A 21,883-nucleotide genomic window follows, 5' to 3' on the forward strand; every position below is an offset into this window, starting at 1 on the left:
GGGAACTCTTCATCACACAGACGGCGTCACCGTAAGAGTCTTTCAAACCCCAGCTCCGTGCACACTCCCCAGCGGAGGCCCCCCACGCGCTTCGTGGGACGCGGCATAAGCCAGGCAGGGTGGCTCGGCGCCCAGGCTGGCCCCGTCCACAGAGCCTGCTCCCACCGCTCAGCCCCAGGCTCCCCGTTCGCGGCGGCACAGGAAGAGCTGGTGAGTTTGGACGAGATCAGGGACGGGGCCCCCCAGCCGTGGTCCACCAGGCTCGCTTCAGTAAGCTCCACTTCTCTGCCCCCAGCGGGACCCTCGGGCCCAGCCCCCTGTGACCGTCTGCCCTTGACCCGGCTCCGCTCTTGGGCCCAGGGGCTGCGCACCACTGCCCCCGTGCAGACCCCTCCTAAGCCACGCACAGGCTCCCGCCCTGGGGAGGAGGGCGCCGCTGGGAGGCTCTCAGCCTGCGGTTCCCCACCCGGTCCCCCCACTCCCGGAGGGATCAGCTCGTCCCCTTGGACTACGATTGGAGACCGTCCGTTTGTGGCAGGAGGATCCAGACGTCGCCGGGGAGACACACTCAGCACCGGGGCCAGCACACGTGCCACTCCTGGCCACCCAGCACAGCCCCACCCCGCCCACCACACCGGAACGGCGACGGCCGGGCTAGCCGTGTGCCCGGCACACGCGGGATAAGACAAACACCACCAAGGAGGATCGGATGCAACTCTGTGGCTTTACCGCAACTCAAGGCAGCGAACCTGAGCCCAAACCCGGGGCTCATCCCGGGGGGGCTTGTCCGGGGTCTGGACGGACAACTGGAAGGAAGGCTGCCCCTCCCCCGCCGCCTGGCCCAGGGTGGGGGCCCCAGGACCCCAACACTCCTGCCCAGGCCCCTGCGGCCACACCTTCTGCCCGTGGCCTCCTGGACCCTCGGGAGCAGCTGCCTCTCCTCCTGGGCTGACGCTGCCCCTCGCGGAATGAGAGGGAAACACGCTGTCTTGGGAGGTAAGGCCCAGCGTTCCTGACCGTCAGAGGCGATCCGAGTGGGGTGGAAGGGGGCCGGGGTCCCTCCACCGGACCGACTTCCTCCCTGGATGGCGGAGAAGGCTGGCCCAGGTGCCCCCACCCTCCACAAATGGTGACGCGCCCCCCAGCTCAGGAACAGGGCCCACAGGGACACTCAGAGGAGCAGACTGTCCAGGAGCTGTGCCCCACTCACCCCACGGGGGACAGTCCCAGCCAGACCCTCCATCCCGCCCGCGGGAGCAGCGAAGTCGGACGGCACCAGCCACAGAGCCGGGAAGCTCTTCAGAGAGGGGCCCTCCCTTGCCCCCATCTCGCTTCTCCGGTTCTGCAGGGGAGGGTCTGAACTGCAGCCGTGGGCAGGGCCAAGGCCTGGCTCCCGAGGGGAGGGACAGAGGGGGCAGCAGCAGGCCGGCCCGCGGTCAGTAGGGAGCGCCTGCTGCCGCCCCGCCGGGAGGCCTGGGGGCCGCTCAGTTCATGTACTGGCGCCGGCCCAGGTAGGGTGTTTCCGTGAACTGTACCACCGGACCCGCCATCTTCTCCTCGAAGACAATGACCTGGGGAGACGGCCAGTCTGTCTCGGAGCTGGAGCAGGGGCCCACTCGTAAGGGACTGGCCAGAACTTCCGTCCTCCCCTGCCCACCAAGGGCCCCCGGAGAAACACCATGATACAGGGAGGGCAGGGATGAGAAGGGGTCCCAGGAAAAGTGCTCCCACCTGGTTGAGGCCTTGGTCCAACCAGGCACCTGGGAGGTAGAGGGTCTCCTGGGGCCCGATGTTCCAGTAGCGCCCAAGGTTTTGGCCGTTGATGAATACAACCCCCTTCTCCCAGCCCTTTAAGCAGAGGAGGGGAGGTGTTAGTTGACTACATAAACCACCGAACATAGAGTCACACGGGAGGCAGAGGCGCACACAGGCCGTGAGCTCTCCTCTCAGCTTCCCAGGGACCAGACTCATTCCGACAGCCGCTCGGTAACGGGCGGGGAGCTCCGGATCCCGTTCCCTCTCGTGCTGAGCCCCGGCAGGGCACCCGGGCTCAGACTGGACCACCGGAGCCCGGACCTGAGAAGCCCACCAGGTGGTTCCTCTGCTCTGACTCCCTCCCGCACCCACGGAGGCCACGACGGAGACCCTCCGGGCACACGTGGTATGGGGGCTCCAGGAGGCCAAGCACCAGGCTGGGGCCCAAGGAGCGGAGCCCAGAGCAGCTGGCAGGCGGGGCTACAAACCTCCAGCTTCACAAAGGTGTCACGGGGGGAGAAGGAGACCAACAGCGGCCCCAGGAAGAAAGCAGGGAGCACGGGCACGTCCGGGAGAGGGTTCCACTTGTCTGCGTGGAACCTATGCGCAGGGCAGAAGACGAGGGGTGGGAGGTACCTTCTCAGGTCCTCCCGCCCTGTGAACCGGCACAGCAGTGGCAGCCGGGGGAGGGGGAGGGGCGGGGGGCGCTCGGGCTCCGGTTCTCAGGCCGTGGGGGAGGGCTGCGGGGCGGCACCAAGGCTGGGGCAGCCTCGGGCCTCCTGGCTCTCCTGCAGGCCGTCCAGCTGCTCCCACGCTGCGCAGGGCAGGACCCACCTCTGAAAGAAGCTCTTCTTCATATCCAGGCTGTAGATTTTGAACTTTTTCAGGGGAGAATCATTCAGATAGATATTTCCGATTAAACCTGGGGGGACGAGGCAGAGACACTGAGCGAGGCCGACGGTGGGGGGACAGCTGACCCGCCGGCTGGGCACATACACGGAACGTTTCTGCAAAGTTCAACAAAGGACTCCTGCTGAAGGGCCAGCACCCCTAGGGGGCTCTCTGCACGCATAAAACCTTTGCCTGCAGCCCCAAAGCCATGAGAGCACGGGACAGCAGCGCCTGCCAGGCCCCCTACAGCGCGCAGGGAAGGCGGCGCCCGAGGGCAGTGTCAGCCTCTGGCCCTTGGGGGGGGGCCTCCCTTCTGGGGGCTGAGGATTCCAACACCATGAAAGGAGGCCAAAAGGACACGTGTGATCAAGAGGTCACAGCGGCTCCAGCCCAGCTTCGAGGTCTGTTCAGTGGAGTCCCAGACGAAACAGACCTAGTAACTCGGCCAGAAATCTTCTACACAAGCCAGCGTTAAAGGTTTTTTTTCAAGTATCTAAATTGTGAACACACAGCACCATGGCCGGGACACCCAAGGCTAAGGCACTGCACACACTTGAACAGTGACTTCCCAGCACCTCGGGGTGGGGCCCACTGCGTGTCCTGCGTCCTCTCGGTCACAGAGCTGCCGAGTCGCCAGACTGGCAACCCGGACAGGCTGGGGGTGTTCAGAGGGCTGCAGACCCTCCTGAACTGCAGGGTGCAGGTGTAGGGGGTGCACACGGCTCTGGAGAGGAGGTCTGCGACTTGTGAACCCTGAACCCTTCCAGAGGACAGGACTGCACCCCCCCGGCAGGGCCTGCGACCAGGGCCAGGCTGCCATCCTCTCTGCCCCCAGGAGAACAGAGGAAGCGAGGGCGGCCAGCACCACGAGCTCCTCAGGGAAGAAGCTGAGACCTAGGGAGGAACCCGGGGGGCTTTCAAGGGAGGGGAGCGGAGGGGAGGGGAGGGGAAGCACACTGAGGCCCTTCTGGAGGGGCACATTCCCAGGACACAGGAAGTCCCCGGGGCTGGGCCACAGCTCTTCCCCGAGGTGACAGAAGCAAACGGCCACGAGAGCTAGGAGGGCACCAGGCTTCCTCCAGGGTAGGATTTATTGTCCGAGGTCCTATTTCATAACTTACATAAAACCACCCACATTTTGATAGATGATAAGAAAGAGGCAAGTTCAAGCAGAGGAGGTTCAGGGAGCCCAGTGGGATGTTCCTGGGGGGAGGGCCCCCAAGAGCATGTATGTTGTTCATCTACATCCTGTGCCCTCCTCCCCACCACCAATGAGGTCACCGAGAGGTTTCCAAGGTGGATCGAAACAGAAACTCAGTGTGAAGAACCAAGAAGGCACGGGTCCTATGCCACCTCCCTCCAGGGGCCTCCAGGACCCACCTCCCTCCGGTGGCCTCCAGGACCCACCTCCCTCCGGTGGCCTCCATGACCCCACCTCCGTCCAGTGGCCTCCAGGACCCACCTCCCTCCGGTGGCCTCTAGGACCCACCTCCCTCCGGTGGCCTCCATGACCCCACCTCCGTCCAGGGGCCTCCAGGACCCACCTCCCTCCGGTGGCCTCCAGGACCCACCTCCCTCCGGTGGCCTCCAGGACCCACCTCCCTCCGGTGGCCTCCAGGACCCACCTCCCTCCGGTGGCCTCCATGACCCCACCTCCGTCCAGTGGCCTCCAGGACCCACCTCCCTCCAGGGGCCTCCAGGACCCCACCTCCCCCCGATGGGCCCCCGTGGCCCCACCTATGACATCAGCCTCCATGACCTGCAGGTGCTGCTGTGGAGAAGGGACAGCCACGCGTGTGCTGTGACCCACCTTTGCGCTGGTCGTCGATATTAGTCCCGTAGTTGACTCGCCCGCAATTCTCCACCAAGATCCTCAGCACCGTGAACCCCTGCTGGGAGCACAGAGGGCGCTGACGAAGCCTGATTCCGACCACCGGGTCACAGCTGCCCCTTGGGGTTTCTCTGTGGAGCCCCAGTTCTCCCTAAACTCTGAGAACGGGATGGGGGTCCCTGCTCATCAGAAAGCCACGCCCACCCCCAGCTCTGTGGCCAAGCAGCCCCCTCGTCCAGGCCTCCCTCCAGGCCTCCCTCCAGGCCTCCCGCCACACCTGCCCAGGAGGTGCCTGGCACCAGCCTCCCAACCCCCGGGACAAACCTGGACCAAGGGGATGACAATCTTCTTCCTCTTATAGTCCAGGAACCCTATGGAGACGGTGTTCACAAACACCTGCCAAAGGAGCAGACAAGACCCACCCGCGTCAGCAGGGGGGAGGCGTGGGGGTCCCTGCCGAGCGCTCAGAGGCCGGGGCGAAACGAAGGCCCCAGGTTCCAGCGGGCAGCACGGCCGGCGGGGATGGGCCATCTCCACACACGGGTGCTGCCCGTGAGAGCCTCAGAGGAGGGATCTGGTGTGCGGTGGGTCACAGCAGTTCAGAGGGTCACCCCTACCTGTCCCCGGTCCCGCACACAGGCACTGAGGATGCCAGAAGAGGTGATGGTGGTCTCGTACAGCGTGTACCCAAAAGACTGCCCGTTCCCCCCATTTATCGGGAGGTTCTCCATGTTGAGCGGCTTCTCCAAGGTGACCGGCTGCACAGACACGAGACGGGAGGCAGAGGCTCAGCACAGAGAGGCGGCCTCGCCTTTTGGGGGCGCGGGGAGCCGGCAGCCCCCACGGGGGTCAGCACGCAGGGGGAAGGGGCGGGGGCGGAACGTTTTTTCTATTTGACTTCTATTACATGATCAAGCTCCACAATCCTGATTTTGGTTTCTCGTCAGAGTCTGCAAGGCTCTCGGGGACAGGGACAGAGGGCATGTCGTAAGGACAGAAGGCAGGCTATGCACAGTGGCCTCGGCGCTTTGTGACCAGTGTCATCTCTGCACCACGGCAGCCCTGAGCTGGCGCCGGGGGATGCGCCCGGCCTCCTCCCTCCTCTCTGCCTCCTCCCCGCTGTGCTCCCAGCTCCTCCTCTGGTTCCTTTCATCCCTCCGTCCCTCCTGCTTCTCCACATGCGTTTGTCCTCTTTTCTCTGAGCTCTGAGGTTGGGGAGTGGAGCCCAAGGCAGTGGAGACCTGGGTTTCGCCTCCTCCGGGCCAGCCCGTCCGCCAGCGGCACGCACCTCCTCCAGGTAGGGCAGGGCGTCCCACAGGGACAGGTACAAAGCTGGCATCACTGGCTCATACGCCGTCTTGGGAAGAAGGTCAGGTGGGGCAGGAAGAGGGGCCCCTGCAACACAAGCAGACGGCAGGGCCGTCCCAAAGGGACCCCAACAGTCGCTGCGCCTCCAGCCTCCGCAGCCCCAGCTCCTGCCCCTCCCGGCCCGCCGAGACCCCACCAGGAAGGTGAGGCCAGGAGGCAGGTCGGCAGGGGCTTGCTCACATCCTCAGGAACCCTGACACCTAGGAGAAGGTGAAGCCGGCAAGACCCCAACTCGGATGAGAACAGTCGCTCAGACTTGCCTGTCCTCGTTCCTGCACACGCATCACCTGGGGCTGAGGCGGGGGATGAGGGGTTGGGGGGAGAGGAAGCAAGTCTCCTGGGGTCGCAGAGCAACAGCCAGCCGGCGCCCAGCTAGGCCTGCACCTGCGCGTGCAGGTACCTGAGATGGAGCCGAAGAACTCCCGGAGCCCCGTGTACTTGGCCGTGTAATCCCCGGCCTCCGTCAGCACCGCGTCATAGTCTGCAAGACACTAGCCGTGTCACGGGCCTCAGCCCCCAGGACGGAAGTGTGGAGGCAAACGGAGACAGCAGGCGCTGGCGGGGCAGCGGGGTCCTCGCCCCAGCAATGTGGGAGGCAGAACACTTGACGTGAGCCGTCAGTCAAAATACCATACGCACTAGACGCGACCAAATGCCCCCAAACTGCCCAGACCCTACATTCCAGGCAAGGGGCCAGGGTCACCTCATCCCAGGGCCCTGAGGAGGGGAGGGGCTACCCCCACCCGAGGGCCTCCCCTCCCGGCCTGGGCCCCCCTCCCCTCCCCAGCTGGCATCCAAAGGCCCAGGCACGTCAGCTGGCTTGTCTCCTACGGCCCTGGCAGCTTAAAAGTGACCGTCCAGACAAAACCTTGCCTTCACATTAGAGGTGCCAGCCGCTGTCCCCGAGGGACGCCCCGCGAGAGCCCAGGCACGGGTGTGGGGCGCCGCGTCGGGGGCACTTGCCGTAGCTGGTGACATCGGACTTGTAGTCCTGGAGGTGCACGGCTCCACTGATGAAGCCAAAGTTGGTGCCACCGTGGAACATGTACAGGTTGATGGATGAGCCGGAGTCGACGATGGCGGACACGGTTTCCAGAATTTCTGTGGGAGGAGAAGGGCGCACGGAGCTGGGGCCTGGGGCGCCGTGAGCCCAGCCCCGCTCAAGGTCCCCCTCACAGCTCCGTCCTTAGGTCTCCCTAAACCCAACCACAGTCCATGGTGGGGGACGGGACCCCGGCCCCAGAGCCCGGCTTCCAGCTGCTTTCAAGTCCCAGGCGAGTCCGCACCTCACACGGGCTGCAGCTCAGGCCCACCCGCCTGCCGGCGACGCTCAGCTGGCAAGACCCAATTAGAGACACGGTTCTGACCACCTCCCCGCCCCACCTGGACTGGAAAATGAGCCCGTGACACAGATAGTAATGGCAGAGAAGGAATATGAATGGTTAATACATATCTCTATAGAGTTTAAAACCCCGGCACTGGTCAAAGAAATGAGACCTAAACAAGGACCTATCAGGCAGCAAACGCTGACATTATTTAACACTTGGTGTTGATGAATCTGTGGGGAATGGGCATCTCGTTAAACAGTGGAGCGAGGATTGTCCCCTTCCTGGAGGGCAGTTCAGTTAACACAGATCAAACCCGCATGAAGGAAGAAGGGCTACTGCTGGGAACTTATCGCAGGGAGACACGCCAGGTGAGCCAAACTGACGCACAGGGTCGCCCGCTGCACGGGGTCCGTGAGCACAGACCCTGGAAGCACCCAGGTCCTCATCAATAAGAGATCGTGGGTACGCCACCGGCCCAAGGGGGTTCTCTGCATTCTCCAGAACAGGGGTGGAATCCACACCGCACAGTGTAGGCAGCTGGGCCACTGGAACAGGCAGGTGGATGAGCAGACGCACCCTCACCTGCCCACACCTGCCCTCACCTGCCCTCACCTGCCCACACCTGCCCACACCTGCCCTCACCTGCCCTCACCTGCCCACACCGGCCCTCACCTGCCCTCACCGGCCCTCACCGGCCCTCACCTGCCCTCACCTGCCCACACCTCTACCTGCACGTGCACCCGGGGCGGCAGACAGAGAGACAGAGGGTGCCTGTACTACACACATCGAAATGTCTGCTCTGGGCTCCGGGGTTTTTATTTCTCCTTTATACACGTCCTGTATTGGCTAGACGTTTGCGATTGGCATGCATTACTCCAGGGCAATTACAGAGACACCCCAAAGCCGTGTCTGACCGCTCGTGTCACCTGTCAAGACAAACAGCTCTGGACGCTCAGGGCTGACTGTACACGCAGAGACTCCCGGAGCCCCACACCCTCAGCTAATTCACATCGATCAGCAGCTTATCTGGAACTTATTCCTGCTTCTGAGGCCAGCACACAAGCTGGACGGGGGTCCCACAAGCACCCACCTGAGGAATCCAGGATGCTGTGGGGGCCGCCCCACAAGTCAAACCAGCCCGTCCAGCACTCCATCACCATCCTGGGCTGGACGCCCTGCGCACCACAAAGTGAGAAGTTAGCCGGCACCTCCGTCCTCCCCACCCTTCCCTGGCTGCACACCTGGCCTTCGGGGCCGCTGCCAGCAGAGCACAGGGGAGCCCCCAGGGCACCCGCACCGGCTGGTCCTCCACGTGCGGCCGCCACGTGGCAGGGGGTGGATGGAGCTACCAAAGTGGGCACAGCAGGCCCGGGGCCTTAATGGGGTTTCGGTGCTGCATGTGGCGCTGGCGGGGAACCCGGGGACCTGCCCGAGGTGAGCCTTCGCAAGAACACAGCACCTGACCTGCAGTCCGGACAGCGGCTTGCTGATCTAGCCCCGTGTGTCCTCTTCAGGGCAGGAGGACTTTCTATCGGGGAAACCCACCTCTGAGAGCCACACCATGGACACAGACCCTCAGATGCTGCGTCCCTCTGGCCGGAGGAGTCAGGGGGCTGTGGAGCGGCCCCTCTCCCAGGTCTAGCTTGGTTTCAACAGAAGTACGCAAAACTGGACCAAAACATGAGGGCGCTCCAGCTTCCACAGTGCAGGCTCTGCAGCCCGGCGCCCCCCCACCGCCCCCGCCGCCTCGGCCAGGACGCTGGAAGGTCTAACACTGCTTCGGCGCCCTGAGGCTGCACAGGACTACCCCCAGGACGCAGCGGCCAGGCCCGGGCCCAGCTCCGCTCTGCCCACGTGCACAGAAGCAGTGGGGGACGTGCTGGCCCGACGGCGGCCCCGCAGCTTCCGCGCCACAGAACCCTCCTCCCGCGCCGAGCAGCCCGCGACCGTCGGCCTGGCGTCTGGGCCCAGTGCACACAGACCATCGCTGCCCCGCCCAGGGGGCGGCAGGCTCAGGGCCTGTTGAGTAGAAGGGCCCGACCACGCCATGGGAGAGGCCACATAAGTCACGACAATTCTCTAGCAAGGCCCGGGGCTTGGTTTTCTTAGGGCTGCCTACCTCCCGAGGGGACACTCGTACCACATTTGGGTCACTAAGTCACACAGGTCAGCAGCCTCCAGTGCCAGGAGGGGCCCACCTGAGGGCTGGGCTGAGCCGTCCACCAAATGGCCCAGCTCACCGTGGCTCAGGGCTGGCTCGGCACCAACTGTGCTACATGCCCTGACCTGCCACTGCCGGGGGACACCGTCCTGGAGTCTGTGTCCTCGACTGTAAAACGGCTACACGGCGGCCCGTCACGTGGCTACTGGGACAGTCACATGAGATGAGGCACCTGGAGCCCTCAGCACACGCTGCCTGGCCCTGGGAAGCGCCCAGAGACACCCGCGTCCAGGCTCCCGTCACTGGACACGGGCCGGGCCGGCAAGGCGCAGCCGGACACCCTGAGTGAAGGGGGGCAGGGCCACCAGTGACCATCTGCAGGGGCCTCTGATCTGAAGAGGGACAAGTCCACGGCCCCTTCTTGGAGGAAAACACATGGCTGAGCAGCGGGCGAGAGGCCGGTGGCCACAGGCGCCATGGACAGGCCGGCTGGCCTGGGGCCACCTCTCCACGGACAACTCTGCAGGCGCCTGTGGGGAGCATGGCTCTTCTGGGGGCTCTCCAAGCATCACCCCTTTGACCCGCATACGGCCCTACGAGTAGGTGCCAGCACGATCCCCACTTCACAGAAGAGGGAAGAGAAGCTGGGGGTCACAGCACCGTCCTTGTCTGGACGACCCTACTCAGATCCTGTGCAACTACGTACCTAACGCGTCTCTTCCAAGTGGGTCACAAACTCCCCGAGGGCAGAGAGCCTGTGGTTGCGGACCCACGCCCAGCAAGCGCGGTACGGGGCGCGGGAAGGAGGGAGGGGGCTGGGCCTGTACCCACCTGCACGCTGCCGCCCCCAATCTGCTGAGCAGCCCGCCGGGCCCCCCATCCTGCTTCCTCCTGGGCACCCCCTGCCCGTCCCTCTAAACAGCAGCACATGGTGGCCCTCAGCCCTGGGGCGTCACACTGCCCTGCGGGCCTCCTGTGGCCGAGCCTCTGGACACCACCTCTGCTCTAGAAAAGGAGTAGCCGGAACGGGAGGCGCCCCGGCACCCCTGCCGGCGTCTATCCTCGGGGTGGGGGGAGCGAACCCTCCAACAGCCCCGCCGGGTGCAGGCCTCAGGGCGGCACCCAGGCCCCGTACATAGCACAGGGCGAAGGCGGCCTCCATGCTGCCAATGGGCCGCCTCAGCTGGACCTCCTCTCCCCTTAGGGGAGAGGAGAAATCGACAAAACAGGGCTTCACTGCAAGTTGCCGTCAGCCCCATGGATGCTGAGGGACATCCGGACGCTCCGCTCCCCTCTGGCCTGGGCGGGCCAGGCCCCCGCCTGGCAGATGACAGCACTCTTTCTGGGCCCAGAGCAGCCTGACCAGTGACAGTCAGACACAGGGCAGGGACGTGTCTCTCCCCTCGATCCCCAGGGCCCAGACGGAGCCCGTCTGGGGCCAAATTGAGTCCACAGAACTCTAGTCAAGAGGCCTCTGTGAGCACACCCGCCTAGAGCTTCAGAAAGGGCCCCTTCTCAGGAGGCTGGAAACCACCTCCCAGCACCAGCTGACACAGCGACCCCTCAGAGCAACCGTCACACTGCTTCCCTCGCCAGGGGCAGGCCACACGGGTGCGGTGTGGGCCGTGCAGGGGCAAGGGGGGCCGAGAGCTGCAAGGCTGGGCCCAGAGACCCTCCGGCCCAGCTAAGCTCCTGACACCACGGCTCAGCTCAGCTCACCTCCTGACTTACCTGGACACTCAGCAGAAAGGTGGTTAAAAACTGCAGCTCGTTTTGTGACTGTAAGTTGATGGTGGCCAGCGCTGCAGGTGGAAAGGAGAAGAGAAAACGGCTATCACCCAAAAGCCAGGAGGACTCAGAATTCCCCTGACCATTCTCAACTCACCTGCAAATAAACTAATCTTGACACCACCTTCCACCTCCAACCAGAGTTTAGTTCCTCTGACACCAGGAGGCTTAGCCGGTTCATCTTGGAAATTCCACCACTCAGCACAGACCTCACAGAGATCCACTTGCTAAACATCTGTGCTCGATTTATGGAATTTTTACAACCAGAGTGCATTTCTGTTCATTACTCCTTGCAGGAGCTCAGAGTCTGATCTTTACTTTTGCACCTCCAGCCTCCGGCACTGGGTGACGATCTAAGTGAAGATTCCCCTTTTACATCTCAGATGAGAGCTAGTTTTCTGTCCCACCCCAGCAATATTTTCCATGGCTTTCCACCAGGGAAAGGTACGCCCGAGAAAGATGTGCTATGTTTTGCCCACGGCCATGGACGTGGCCAACCCCGGAGCAGAAGCTGGCTCTGAGGCTCCTTGTCCGCCTCCTGCCCCCGGACGGAGGGTCTCGCATGGCCGGGCCTGAGCTCTGCTGCGCCCGGGAAGGCGGGATGGTCACCGGACCAGCCTGGCCGCCCAGCCACCCTGACGCCCTCCTGTCGGACCCGAGCCCCGATCACCAGTGATTAGAGACAAACGACAGCTGGGGCTCCGGGAGGCCAAACAACTTGCCTCAAGGTCACAGCGCTGGGAAGCAGGCCCACCCGATGTGGGTAAGACCCCACATCCGGACCCTCCTCACCTAAAGTGGAGACCCCTGAAGACAGCGGGCGGGTCTGAACCAAGCCGGCAGAAACCTCGGAGCCCAGTGTACCTGCTCCCATCACCCCCCCGACAGCCTGGTGAATACAGGTGAAGGATGAGGAGGTGGGGCCACAGGGAGAAAGAACGGGGCGGGAGACACAGCAGAGGCCACGGTTCAGGGAAAGCTCGGGAGCTTGAAAAGGGTCTGGGGGTCTGTAACCAGCCTGCGAGAGCAGAGGTGACCACCCACCCCAGCCCAAGGCCTCCCGCGGACCCTGCCTCACGCCGCCCTCCAGCCTCCCCACCGCCCCGTGGCCAGCCCCCCAGGAAAGCCAAGCACGGCGGCCCCGGGCACCAGGGCCTGCGGGAAGAGGACAGCTCAGGAGGGGTTCCTGCCCCTTCCTGCCCCCAGATACCCGCCATGACGGCCCAAAGGGCTCCCCTCCGGAGTCAATCCCGCCAAAGACAGCCCTCCAAACCCCACTCCTGGTTCCCCACAGCGGGGGGCACTGGTCACAGCTGTTAGCAAGTACGCTGTGAGAAAAGAAATGTATCCAAGAAGAACGAGATGCAGGAAACGGAAGGATTGGGAGAAGAAAGTCGAGGTGGTCACCCAGAACGTAGAAGGAAATGGCGAAGACAGAAAAAAGCTCAAGAGCTACGCAGCTCAGAGGGGCAACACGCACGTCAGACCCACAAACAACCAAACCAGAGAAGAGACAGGACAGCACAGCAGGGAGAGGCCACCACAAGGATCACACTGTCCAAGTCAGATCCGCGAAGGGGCAGGTCCCACAGAGACACCCTGAAGCTGAATCCCACAACAGGATGCGCTCGTCCTCTGGCAGCGACAGCGGATCAAAGAAAACGACAGGACGACGGCTTCGACGTCCCAGGACGTGGGACTCCAGGGGACCCGGGCTGCCATCAGGCTGGGGACAGTGGGGCGCCGGTGCCATCGGACTGGATCAGAATCCGACACACAGAGGCGCCTGAAAACACCATGATGGGGGTTTGGAAGCTGTTGGTAAAGTGTTTGTTGAAGAGAGAGACAGGGAGAAGGAGGGACAGAAAAGAACTTACAAGGAAAGGAAAACCAATGAGATAATTACACTGGAAGCGAGTCGACCACAAACACCGTCCAGACACCGGACGCACCGCCCGGCCGCGTTCACGTGTCAAAACGCAGGCCCCGAGCATCGCGTCCATGAGGGCCGGGGAGGGCGGGGGGCGTGAGGGCGGGGCCGCCCCAGGAAAGCCGTGGGGCGAGGGTGGCAGGAGAGACCTGAGCCCTCAACCGGAACAAGAGTTTTACGTCCCTAAATACAGAGCTCTCTCTGCATGGGATTTACAGTCATGGAGGAAGAGCCAGGACGGAACGCTAAACAGCTCAAAATGGTCACTCCTGGGCAGGGGAGGCGGAGGCTCCGCGGTGTTTCTTCAGAAGCATCTCTAAGGTTTTACTTTCACACCTTGTGAAAGCCTTCCTGTAATCATATTTTTAACTAATTGAACAAAGTCAATCCAGGCGGCAGGCGTGGGGCAGGGGCCGGGTCGGGGCGAGAGGCAGGGCCTGCAGGGGACGGGGCGTGGGGACCAGCAGCCCAGGAGGCCCCCTCTGCGGACGCCGGCGGCTAAAACGTGCTCCCGCCTCCAGAGGGTCCTGCCCGCAGGACTCGAAGCCCCACAGCCCCTCCCAGGCCCTGACCTGACCCGACAGGCGGACCAGGCGGACCACGGGGAGCCTTGGAAGCCGCCACGGGGACACAGCACCACCGCGTGGACACGACAGGAAACTTGTCGGGAGGAGAACAGGACCGAGCTGCCCGAGGTCAAGGTCGGAGAAACCGTGCCCCGGAAGGCCAGTGAGAAGAAAAGAGACCAAAGGCCCCATCGGACAGGTCAGAGGTGACGAGCACGACAACTTAAATGTGTCAGGTGGAGGTCACTGCGACCTTGAAAAGGGTGGTGTCGGCGGAGAGATGATCACAGGACCTAAGACAGCAGGAAAGGGGCCGGGGAGCCAGTGAGCGTGGACGCAGGGAGCGTGGTTAAAAGCCGGGGCAGAGAGAGATGGCTCTGCGGGGAACGGGTCGGGGGGCTTCTCAGGAGGAAACAGCTACACAGGCGTGTACGGGCGGGAAGGACCCAGGGCAGGGAAATCGGGTGACGTGGGCAGGGCAGGAGAAAGGGTTTTGCTCCAGGTGGGAGCGTCTGGCCCGGAAGCGGTGCCAGGTGGGGCGTCCACAGTAACAGGGAGAGAGGTGGAGCGAGGGCAGGGGGACGCGGGACGAGGGCCACGTGCTCACCCCCGGACACCGCCGCCCAGATGACCGGCCGGCGCTGTGGTCCGTGCAGCCCCAGGCAGGACTTGAGTAAGTTGTCCCCACGGGACACCCGGCACTTGGTCTGCCCGGCCCTCTTTGTAGGACCGTGTCCGCTGCCCCGTGTCCTGCAGGGCCCTGAGCGTCCCTGGTGCTCAGCGACTCGGCCATGCAAGCCCACCTCTCGCGGCCCCTCCAGGCCCAAGGCCCTGAGCTTTGCGGCCCAGCCCCGCGCACACAGGAGAACAGGCGTCAGAGACTCCTTTGTGGCTAAGGCCATCCGGGGAGCACAGGCAGGCCAGGCCACCGTCCCGTCCCCCGTCCCCATCCCTGCGCACAGCCTCCAGGTGGGTACCTCCATCCACAATCCCCTTGCTCAGGCCGTCCTTGTTGTCTGAGGTCAAGAGCAGCTCCACGATTCCCCGGTCCTCCAAGGCCTGTGGGGGAGTGACATGAGGCAACCTGTTGTTCCTCAACCCCCTGCCACGTCACACACTGAATTCCCACCGCGCGGCAGGCTGTCAGGCCCGAGGGGCGCCGGGCCGCTGGCTGCTGGTCCCGGATGGACGGCCTGTCAGGGCCACTCAGCAGAAGACTGCAGGGCTCCGGACGGAGGGGCCGGGACCCCCAGGGCAGCCCACCCCTCCCTGCGTCGGGCCTCGCTGCAGCCATGCGCCGGGGAGACGGGAGGGGCGCCTTGGAGGGTGCACATCACAGGATGAAACCGCAGCGGGAATGCGCGTGGTGCTGGGGCCGACCGGCGGCCGCGGCTCAGGAGCAACCTCCATCATGTGGGCGCCCCTGCGAGCGCCTTGCACAGACCGTCCTGGTCAGCCTCACACCTGACATTTCACTGCAGGGCGAGGAGCCTCAGAGACAAGGGCTGCAGCGTCCAGAGCTGGCGGGCAGGTGCGCATCTGAGCCGGTCCATCCCCGTCGGGCTCCGCACGGGGCCTGGGGCCTGCGGACCAGAAACCCCAGCAAGGGCACCTTCCCGACACTTCTTCAGGTATTATGACAAGACTGCTTATTTCAACCAAACTCCTTTGGAAAGAGGTGAGGCAGTGAGCAGTGACTAAGGCTCCCGTCCGCCCGGAGGCCGTGAGGACGCAGCAGAGAGGCCTTCGTTCTCAGGACTTCCGTCGGGGGAGGCAAGTGCAGGATCGAAGCAGCCAGCCCGGCACCGATGCTCAGCAGACCCTGCTCAGGCCCCCCATGCACGGCATTGGGGGGTGGGGGGAACACGACTGGACAATGTCCATCTCCTAGGGGCACAGACTGACCGCCTGCACCGCGAAGGACAGTCGCTGCCCCCGAGCACCCGCCACCCGCCAGGCAGAGCTGGGCTGTGTCGACCACCTCACTGCTTCCCCACAGGGCCGAGACAAGGACGCTCCCGCCCCTGCTGTGCGTGTGGTGACCCTAAGGCTCAGAGGGCAAAGTGACCTGCCCGTGGCCATCCTACGCAGTCCCACATCTGCAGGGCCGCGAAGAAGCTGCGCACGACTCAGGAGCACATCCTCCCAGGGGCTTCAGTGAGGATGGTGATCACTCCTGAGCCGCGGCCGCCGCTCCCAGGGGAAAGACACCAGTCGGCCCCAGCATCACGCGCATTCCTGCTGCAGTTTCATCCTGTGATCCGCACCCTCCAAGGCGCCCCTCCCGTCTCCCCGGGCGTGTGGCTGCAGCGAGGACCAACGCAGGGAGGGGTGGGCTGCCCTGGGGGTCCCGGCCCCTCCGTCCGGAGCCCTGCAGTCTTCTGCTGAGCGGCTCTGACAGGCCGTCCATCTGGGACCACACAGGCGTCCCTTTGTCCACCTGTCTCACATGCACCCCTTCCCAGACACCAGGGTCACGACTAGGCAGGGGAGGTCTCTGCGGGGCTGCCCCCGTCCCCAGTGGGGCAGCTTCCTTCTCTGCAGCCCAGAGATTCAGTGAGCACCTGCTGGGGAAGCCCAGCCCAGGAGAGTCTCGGGGGCTGTGCTGGGGCAGTAGATGCCCTCCTGGCCTGAGCCCTGGCCGGGATCCTTCCAGCCAACCCCAAGGAGGAGGCCAGGGTGTGACTGGGACTGACCGTCAGGACTGATCTCTCCCCATCCAGCTTCAGGAACACCACCCTCCCCAGAGACAGCCTTGCCCCTACACAGGGGGCTTCTGCGGGGGGTCAGGGGGCAGGGGAGAGTGGGTAAGAACCTACAAGCCATCTGCAGGGACTAAAGGAATTCCAGATGGACACAACTCTGCCTGTGACAGCAGAAGGGATGCCACCCAGGACATCAGGGGCCGGAGCAGCTCTAATTAAATTAGTGGAGTCACTGAGGCCACTTAAAGCTTCCTCGCCTCACACGGGGGCCGACCCTTCCAAGTACAAAACACCGGTGTTCCTGTAACATCACGGTCCTGTTTACTGACTGCTCACTGGATGCTGGAACAGCACTGCGTCTGCAACCTCCCTACACGCACACTGTGGAGAGGCAAATCCTCTTGTTAGCCCAACTGCACAGAAGAGGAAGTGGGGGTTTAGAAAAATGAATGCATTTATTCCAGGTCTCATCCACCAAGTGACAGGAACCACCTCTGAGCAGAAGCCTGTCCTTCTAAGTGTCGCCCTGGGCCTGCCCTTCCCTGCTCTGCCACACACTCAGTCAGGGGCTCCCAGCCAGCCACACGCTGGAATCAGATGTCTGAGCTCCACCCCCAAGACCCTTAGTTAATGGGATGGCATATGGCCTGGGCACAGTGAGCTTAAACGATTCCCCAGATGAAGCCAATGTGCAGCCGACAGTGGGGCAGCTGCTTTGGGTGCTGGAGTGAGAGCAGCAACCCACCCTTCCAGGAAGGCCTCCAACCATCGCCCTCAATCAAGGTAGTTCCATTACTCTCAGCCCCATGTGTACTGCAATCCCCATTAAACTCAGCCAACAGAGGGCAAATAAGTGAGGACCCTGTTGGAATAAAGGTCCGGAGAAAGGATTCACCAGTTAATAAATGGTGCTGGGTGACATCAGACCCTCACATCGCACCAGAGCCCAGAACACCCCAAGAAGAGGTGACCCAAGTTGACTCTTACCTTCTTGACGTAAGGCATGTAGGCAGGGTCTTTGTTGTAGGAACCATACTCATTCTCCACCTGCACAGCAATGATGGGTCCTCCATGCTTGTACTGGGAAAAGAGAACAATCAGAAGCTGAGTGTGTAGTGGGAACCGTACTAGCTAATGTCACCACACTTATTGCCAATTATAGCAAAACAACCCATTAGAAAGTGCAAGTCTCAAAAGGTTTGGTATATAATTGAGTGGTGTCAGTAAGACAGGGAGTAGGAAGCGCCAGGCCCTCGTTCCCCTATGGAAACATCAAACAAACAACTGCACACTGACTGAAATAAATTTAAAGGAGCTCTGGAAACCAGTCAAATGTTTAAGCAAATGAGTGAATACCCAATCAAGAAAAAGACATGTTCAAAACGGTAGGAGATTCCATGGATTCAATCACCTTTGTCCCACCCCCTCCCTGGCGTAGCATGGTGCAGTCAAAAGGACGCATCCCAATTTCCAGTTCCCTCCCTGAGGACAGAAGGAGCAAGATGGAACTTGTTTGCAATGTTCTGGGCTGTCTGCAGGCTCCCCAGGGGACTAGTTTCTGTCTCATCTGACTTGGAGATCAGACAGAAAATGTTGGCATAGTTTGGACCTCAGGCTGGAAGCTGCAGAAGGCAGTGATGGGTCACAGCATGTAAACATTTCAGGGGGACTACAAACCCATGGATGCCTGGGGGCAAAGGATTACAGGCAGAGGAATACGATAGAACATCTAAAGTCACAAGAAGAAGCCAGGGAGACACTCTTTGAGAAATCAAGATGTAAAAGCAGCTGGGAGAAATTAAAAAAAAAGAAAGAAAGAAAGAAAGAAAGAAAGAAAGAAAGAAAGAAAGAAAGAAAGAAAGAAAGAAAGAAAAGTACACACACAGGCCAGACAGGACACATGCCAAGAAAATATCTGAGAAGATCTTAAGCCTGCATCCCAGGCTGATCTCAAGGCCCAGGAGCCCACTAAATAGTAAAGGTGTCCCCAGAAGACAGCAAACACTGGGAGAGAGCACTGTTTTTATAAATGCCCAGTTTTCGCCCAAAAAACACAAGGCATACAAAGAAACAGGAAAACGTAGCTCACTCAAAGGAACAAAATAAATCTCTAGAAACAGTCTCTAAAGAAACACATGCGCTTAACTTACTAGACAAAGACTTTAAAACAACTGTCATAAATATGCTCAAAGAGCTAAAGAAAAACATGGACAGAAATCAGGAAAAGGACTTACGGACAAAGTGAGAATATCAATAAAGAGAGAGAAATGATTTTTTAAAAGAACTATACAGAAATTCTGGAGCTGAAAAGTACATTATCTAAATAGAAAAATTCACCATAGGAGTTCAACAGCAGATTCGAACAGGCAGAAGAAAGAGTGTGCAAACTTGACGACAGGTTATTTTGAATTACTGAGTCTGACGGGCAAAAAGAAAAAAGAATGAAGAAAAGTGAACAGAGCCTGAAAGACTTATGCAAATCAGTAAATATACTCATTATGGGAACCCCAAAAGGAGAAGAAAGGGGCAGAGAGATTATTTGAAGACATAATGGAGGAGACATGGATATACAAATCCAAGAAGCTCCAGTGAACTCCAAGTAGCATTAAACCAGAGACCCACATCAGTACACATTATCAAAGTGTCAGAAGACAAAGAGAGATTCTTAAAAGGAGCAAGAGAAAAGCAACAAGACATGAACAAAGGATCCCCAACCTTGCAGGACATTTGGTCCTGTCCAAAACGTCCATAAGACATTCAGTCCATAAGATATTTGGTTCATGCCAAAAGGTCCTTGAAATCTGGTTCTATCCAAAATGTCCATGAGCATATTTGGTCCATGCCAAATGGTTTTGGACAGAACCAAACATCACAGCCCTGTTAGTGTGGACTAAATGTATTATGAACATTTTGGACAGGACCAAATGTCTGCTAACCATCCCTAATAAGACTATCAGTAGATATCTCATCAGAAATCTTGTAGGACAGAGGAAGTGGGATACTATATTCAAAGAGCTGAAGGAAGAAAACTATCACCTGAGAGTTCTATATCCAGCAAAACTGTCCTTCAAAAGTAAAAGAGAAACTAAGACATTCTCAGACAAATAAAAGCTGAGGGAATTCATTACCACTAGACTTGCCTTACAAGAAATGCTACACAGAGTTCCTCAAGTTGAAATGAAAGGATGCTAGATGAGAACTCAAAGCCAAATGAAAATATAAAGTTCTCTGGTAAAAGTAAATATGTGAAAAAATGTAAAATCCACTATTATTATAATTTTAGCTTATAACTCCACTTTTTATTTTTTACAGGATTTAAAACAAGTGCATAAAAATAATTATGAATCTATATTAATTGGTACATGATATATAAAAATATAATTTGTAACAGCAATAATATAAAGAGGGCAGAGCTGTAAAAAAGTAGAGTTTCTGTATGCGATTGAAGGTAAGTTGGTATAAATACAAAATAGAATGTCTTAACTTCAGGACAGTGTATATAATCCCCATGGTAACCACAACCAAAATATCTGTAGACTATACACAAAAGGGAAAAAAAAGGGAATCAAAACTTGTCATTAAAAAATCAACTAAATACAAAGGAAGGAAGTAATGGAGGAGATGAGGGAGAAAAAAAGCTATAAGGCACACAGAAAACAAACAAGAAAAGTAAGTGCTTCCCTATCAGTAATTACTTTAAATGTAAATGGATTAAACTCCCCAACCAAAAACAGATTTTCAGAATGGATTAAAAAAAACCTGTTAGTTCTAATAAACAAATTCAGCAAACCTGCAGGATACAAAATCAATGCACACAAAAAAATCAGTTGTTTCTATACACTACCAATGAATGCTACTTATGATAGCATCAGACAGATTTAAATATTTAGGAATAAATGTAATCAAGGAGGCAAAATACTTATACACTGAACACTACAAAAAGTTGCCAAAAGAAATTAAAGAAGATGCCAATAAATGGAAAGACATCCTGGGTCCATAGACTGAAAGACTTAATATTGTTAAGATGTCAATACTAACCAAAGTGATCTACAAATTCAATGTAATCCCTGTCGAAACTCCAATGTTTTTGAAGAAACAGAAAAAGCTATCCTAAAATCCACATGGAATCTCAAGAGACTCTGAATACCCAAAGCAATGTTGGAGGAAAAAAGAACAAAGTTAGAGGTCTCACACTCGCTGATTTCAAAACTTACTACACAGCTATGGTAATCAAAACAGTGTGGTACTGGCCTCAAGACAAACATACAGGACTTCCCTGGTGGTGCAGTTCTTAAGAATCCGCCTGCCAATGCAGGGGACACAGGTTCGAGCCCTGGTCCAGGAAGATCCCACATGCCACGGAACAACTAAGCCTGTGCGCCACAACTACTGAGCCTGCACTCTAGAGCCCGTGAGCCACAACTACTGAACCCAAGTGCCACAACTACTGAAGCCCGCGCACCTAGAGCCCGTGCTCCGCAACAAGAGAAGCCACCGCAATGAGAAGCCCACGCACCGCAACTAAGAGTAGCCCCCGCTCACCGCAACTAGAGAAAGCCCACGTGCAGCAACAAAGACCCAACGCAGCCAAAAATATAAATAAATAAATAAATAAATAAATAAATAAATTTATTTTAAAAAAAGACAAACATACAGACCAATGGAATAGAATAGAGGGCCCAGAAATAAACTCTCACACGTATGGCCAAGAGATTTTCTACAAGGATGACAAGACCATTCAATGGGGAAAGGACAGTCATCTTTTCAACAAATGGTGGTGAGAAAACTGGATATCCACGTGCAAAAAACGAACCTGGGCCCTTACTTTACACCATCTACAAAACTTAACTCAAAGGACATCATAAACCTAAATGTAAGAGCTAACACCTTGAAACTCTTAGAAGAATACACAGGGGAGAAGTTTCATGACACTGGATTTGGCAGTGATTTCTGGGAGGTGGAACCAAAAGCACAGGCAACAAAAGGAAAAACAAGATACGCTGGACTTAACATTAAAAAGTTCTGTGCATGAAAGGACACAATCAACAAGGGTGAAAGGGCAGCCCTCAGAATGGAAGAAAATATTTGCAAATCATACATCTGGCAAGATACTGACAGATACTGAAGATATAAAGAACTCCTACAACAACAAAAACAAACAACCCAATAAAAAATGGGCAAAGAATTTGAATAGATAATTCTCCAAAGAAGATATATAAATGGCCAGTAAGCACATGAAAAAATACTCCACATCACTAATTATTAGGAAATACAAATCAAAACCACAACGAGATACCACCTGACACCCATTAGGATGGCTTTTATAAAATAAACAGAAAACAACAACGGTTGCCCAGCGATGTCAAGAAACTGGAATTTTGTGCATTGCCCCTGAGGATGTAAAATGGTGCACTGTGGAAAACATATAGCTGTTCCTCAAAAACTTAAACACAGAATCACCGTGTAATCCAGCAATACCACTTCTGGGTATATATCCAAAGGAAGTGAAAACGGACTGAAACAGATATCCATACACCCTGCTTAGAGCAGCTTTATTCAC

General features: G+C 58.4%; 1 protein-coding gene across 10 annotated transcripts in view; it reads right to left on the reverse strand.

Annotated features, from left to right (window-relative positions):
• Positions 1-705: 705 nt before the first annotated feature.
• The window catches only part of GLB1L2 (galactosidase beta 1 like 2), a 39,454-nt gene continuing 18,276 nt past the window's right edge, over positions 706-21,883 (reverse strand). For 5 of the 10 annotated variants that reach the window (XM_059929989.1, XM_059929991.1, XM_059929993.1 and 2 more), the window contains 14 exons: positions 17,311-17,403; positions 14,596-14,677; positions 11,066-11,136; positions 8,264-8,348; positions 6,809-6,946; positions 6,246-6,326; positions 5,766-5,872; positions 5,095-5,235; positions 4,802-4,873; positions 4,457-4,538; positions 2,590-2,677; positions 2,244-2,355; positions 1,732-1,848; positions 706-1,599 (listed from right to left, as the gene is read on the reverse strand). In XM_059929989.1, coding sequence (XP_059785972.1) covers positions 1,300-1,599; positions 1,732-1,848; positions 2,244-2,355; positions 2,590-2,677; positions 4,457-4,538; positions 4,802-4,873; positions 5,095-5,235; positions 5,766-5,872; positions 6,246-6,326; positions 6,809-6,946; positions 8,264-8,348; positions 11,066-11,136; positions 14,596-14,677; positions 17,311-17,403 — 1,569 coding nt within the window. In that variant the 3' untranslated portion in view covers positions 706-1,299. Of the gene's footprint in view, positions 1,600-1,731; positions 1,849-2,243; positions 2,356-2,589; positions 2,678-4,456; positions 4,539-4,801; positions 4,874-5,094; positions 5,236-5,765; positions 5,873-6,245; positions 6,327-6,808; positions 6,947-8,263; positions 8,349-11,065; positions 11,137-14,595; positions 14,678-15,082; positions 16,644-17,310; positions 17,404-21,883 lie in introns of those variants that run through there. The other 5 variants (XM_059929990.1, XM_059929999.1, XM_059929996.1 and 2 more) reach the window with 5 other exon arrangements.

Source organism: Balaenoptera ricei, chromosome 8 (genome assembly GCF_028023285.1).
Source record: "Balaenoptera ricei isolate mBalRic1 chromosome 8, mBalRic1.hap2, whole genome shotgun sequence".
Classification (NCBI taxonomy): Eukaryota; Metazoa; Chordata; class Mammalia; order Artiodactyla; family Balaenopteridae; genus Balaenoptera; species Balaenoptera ricei.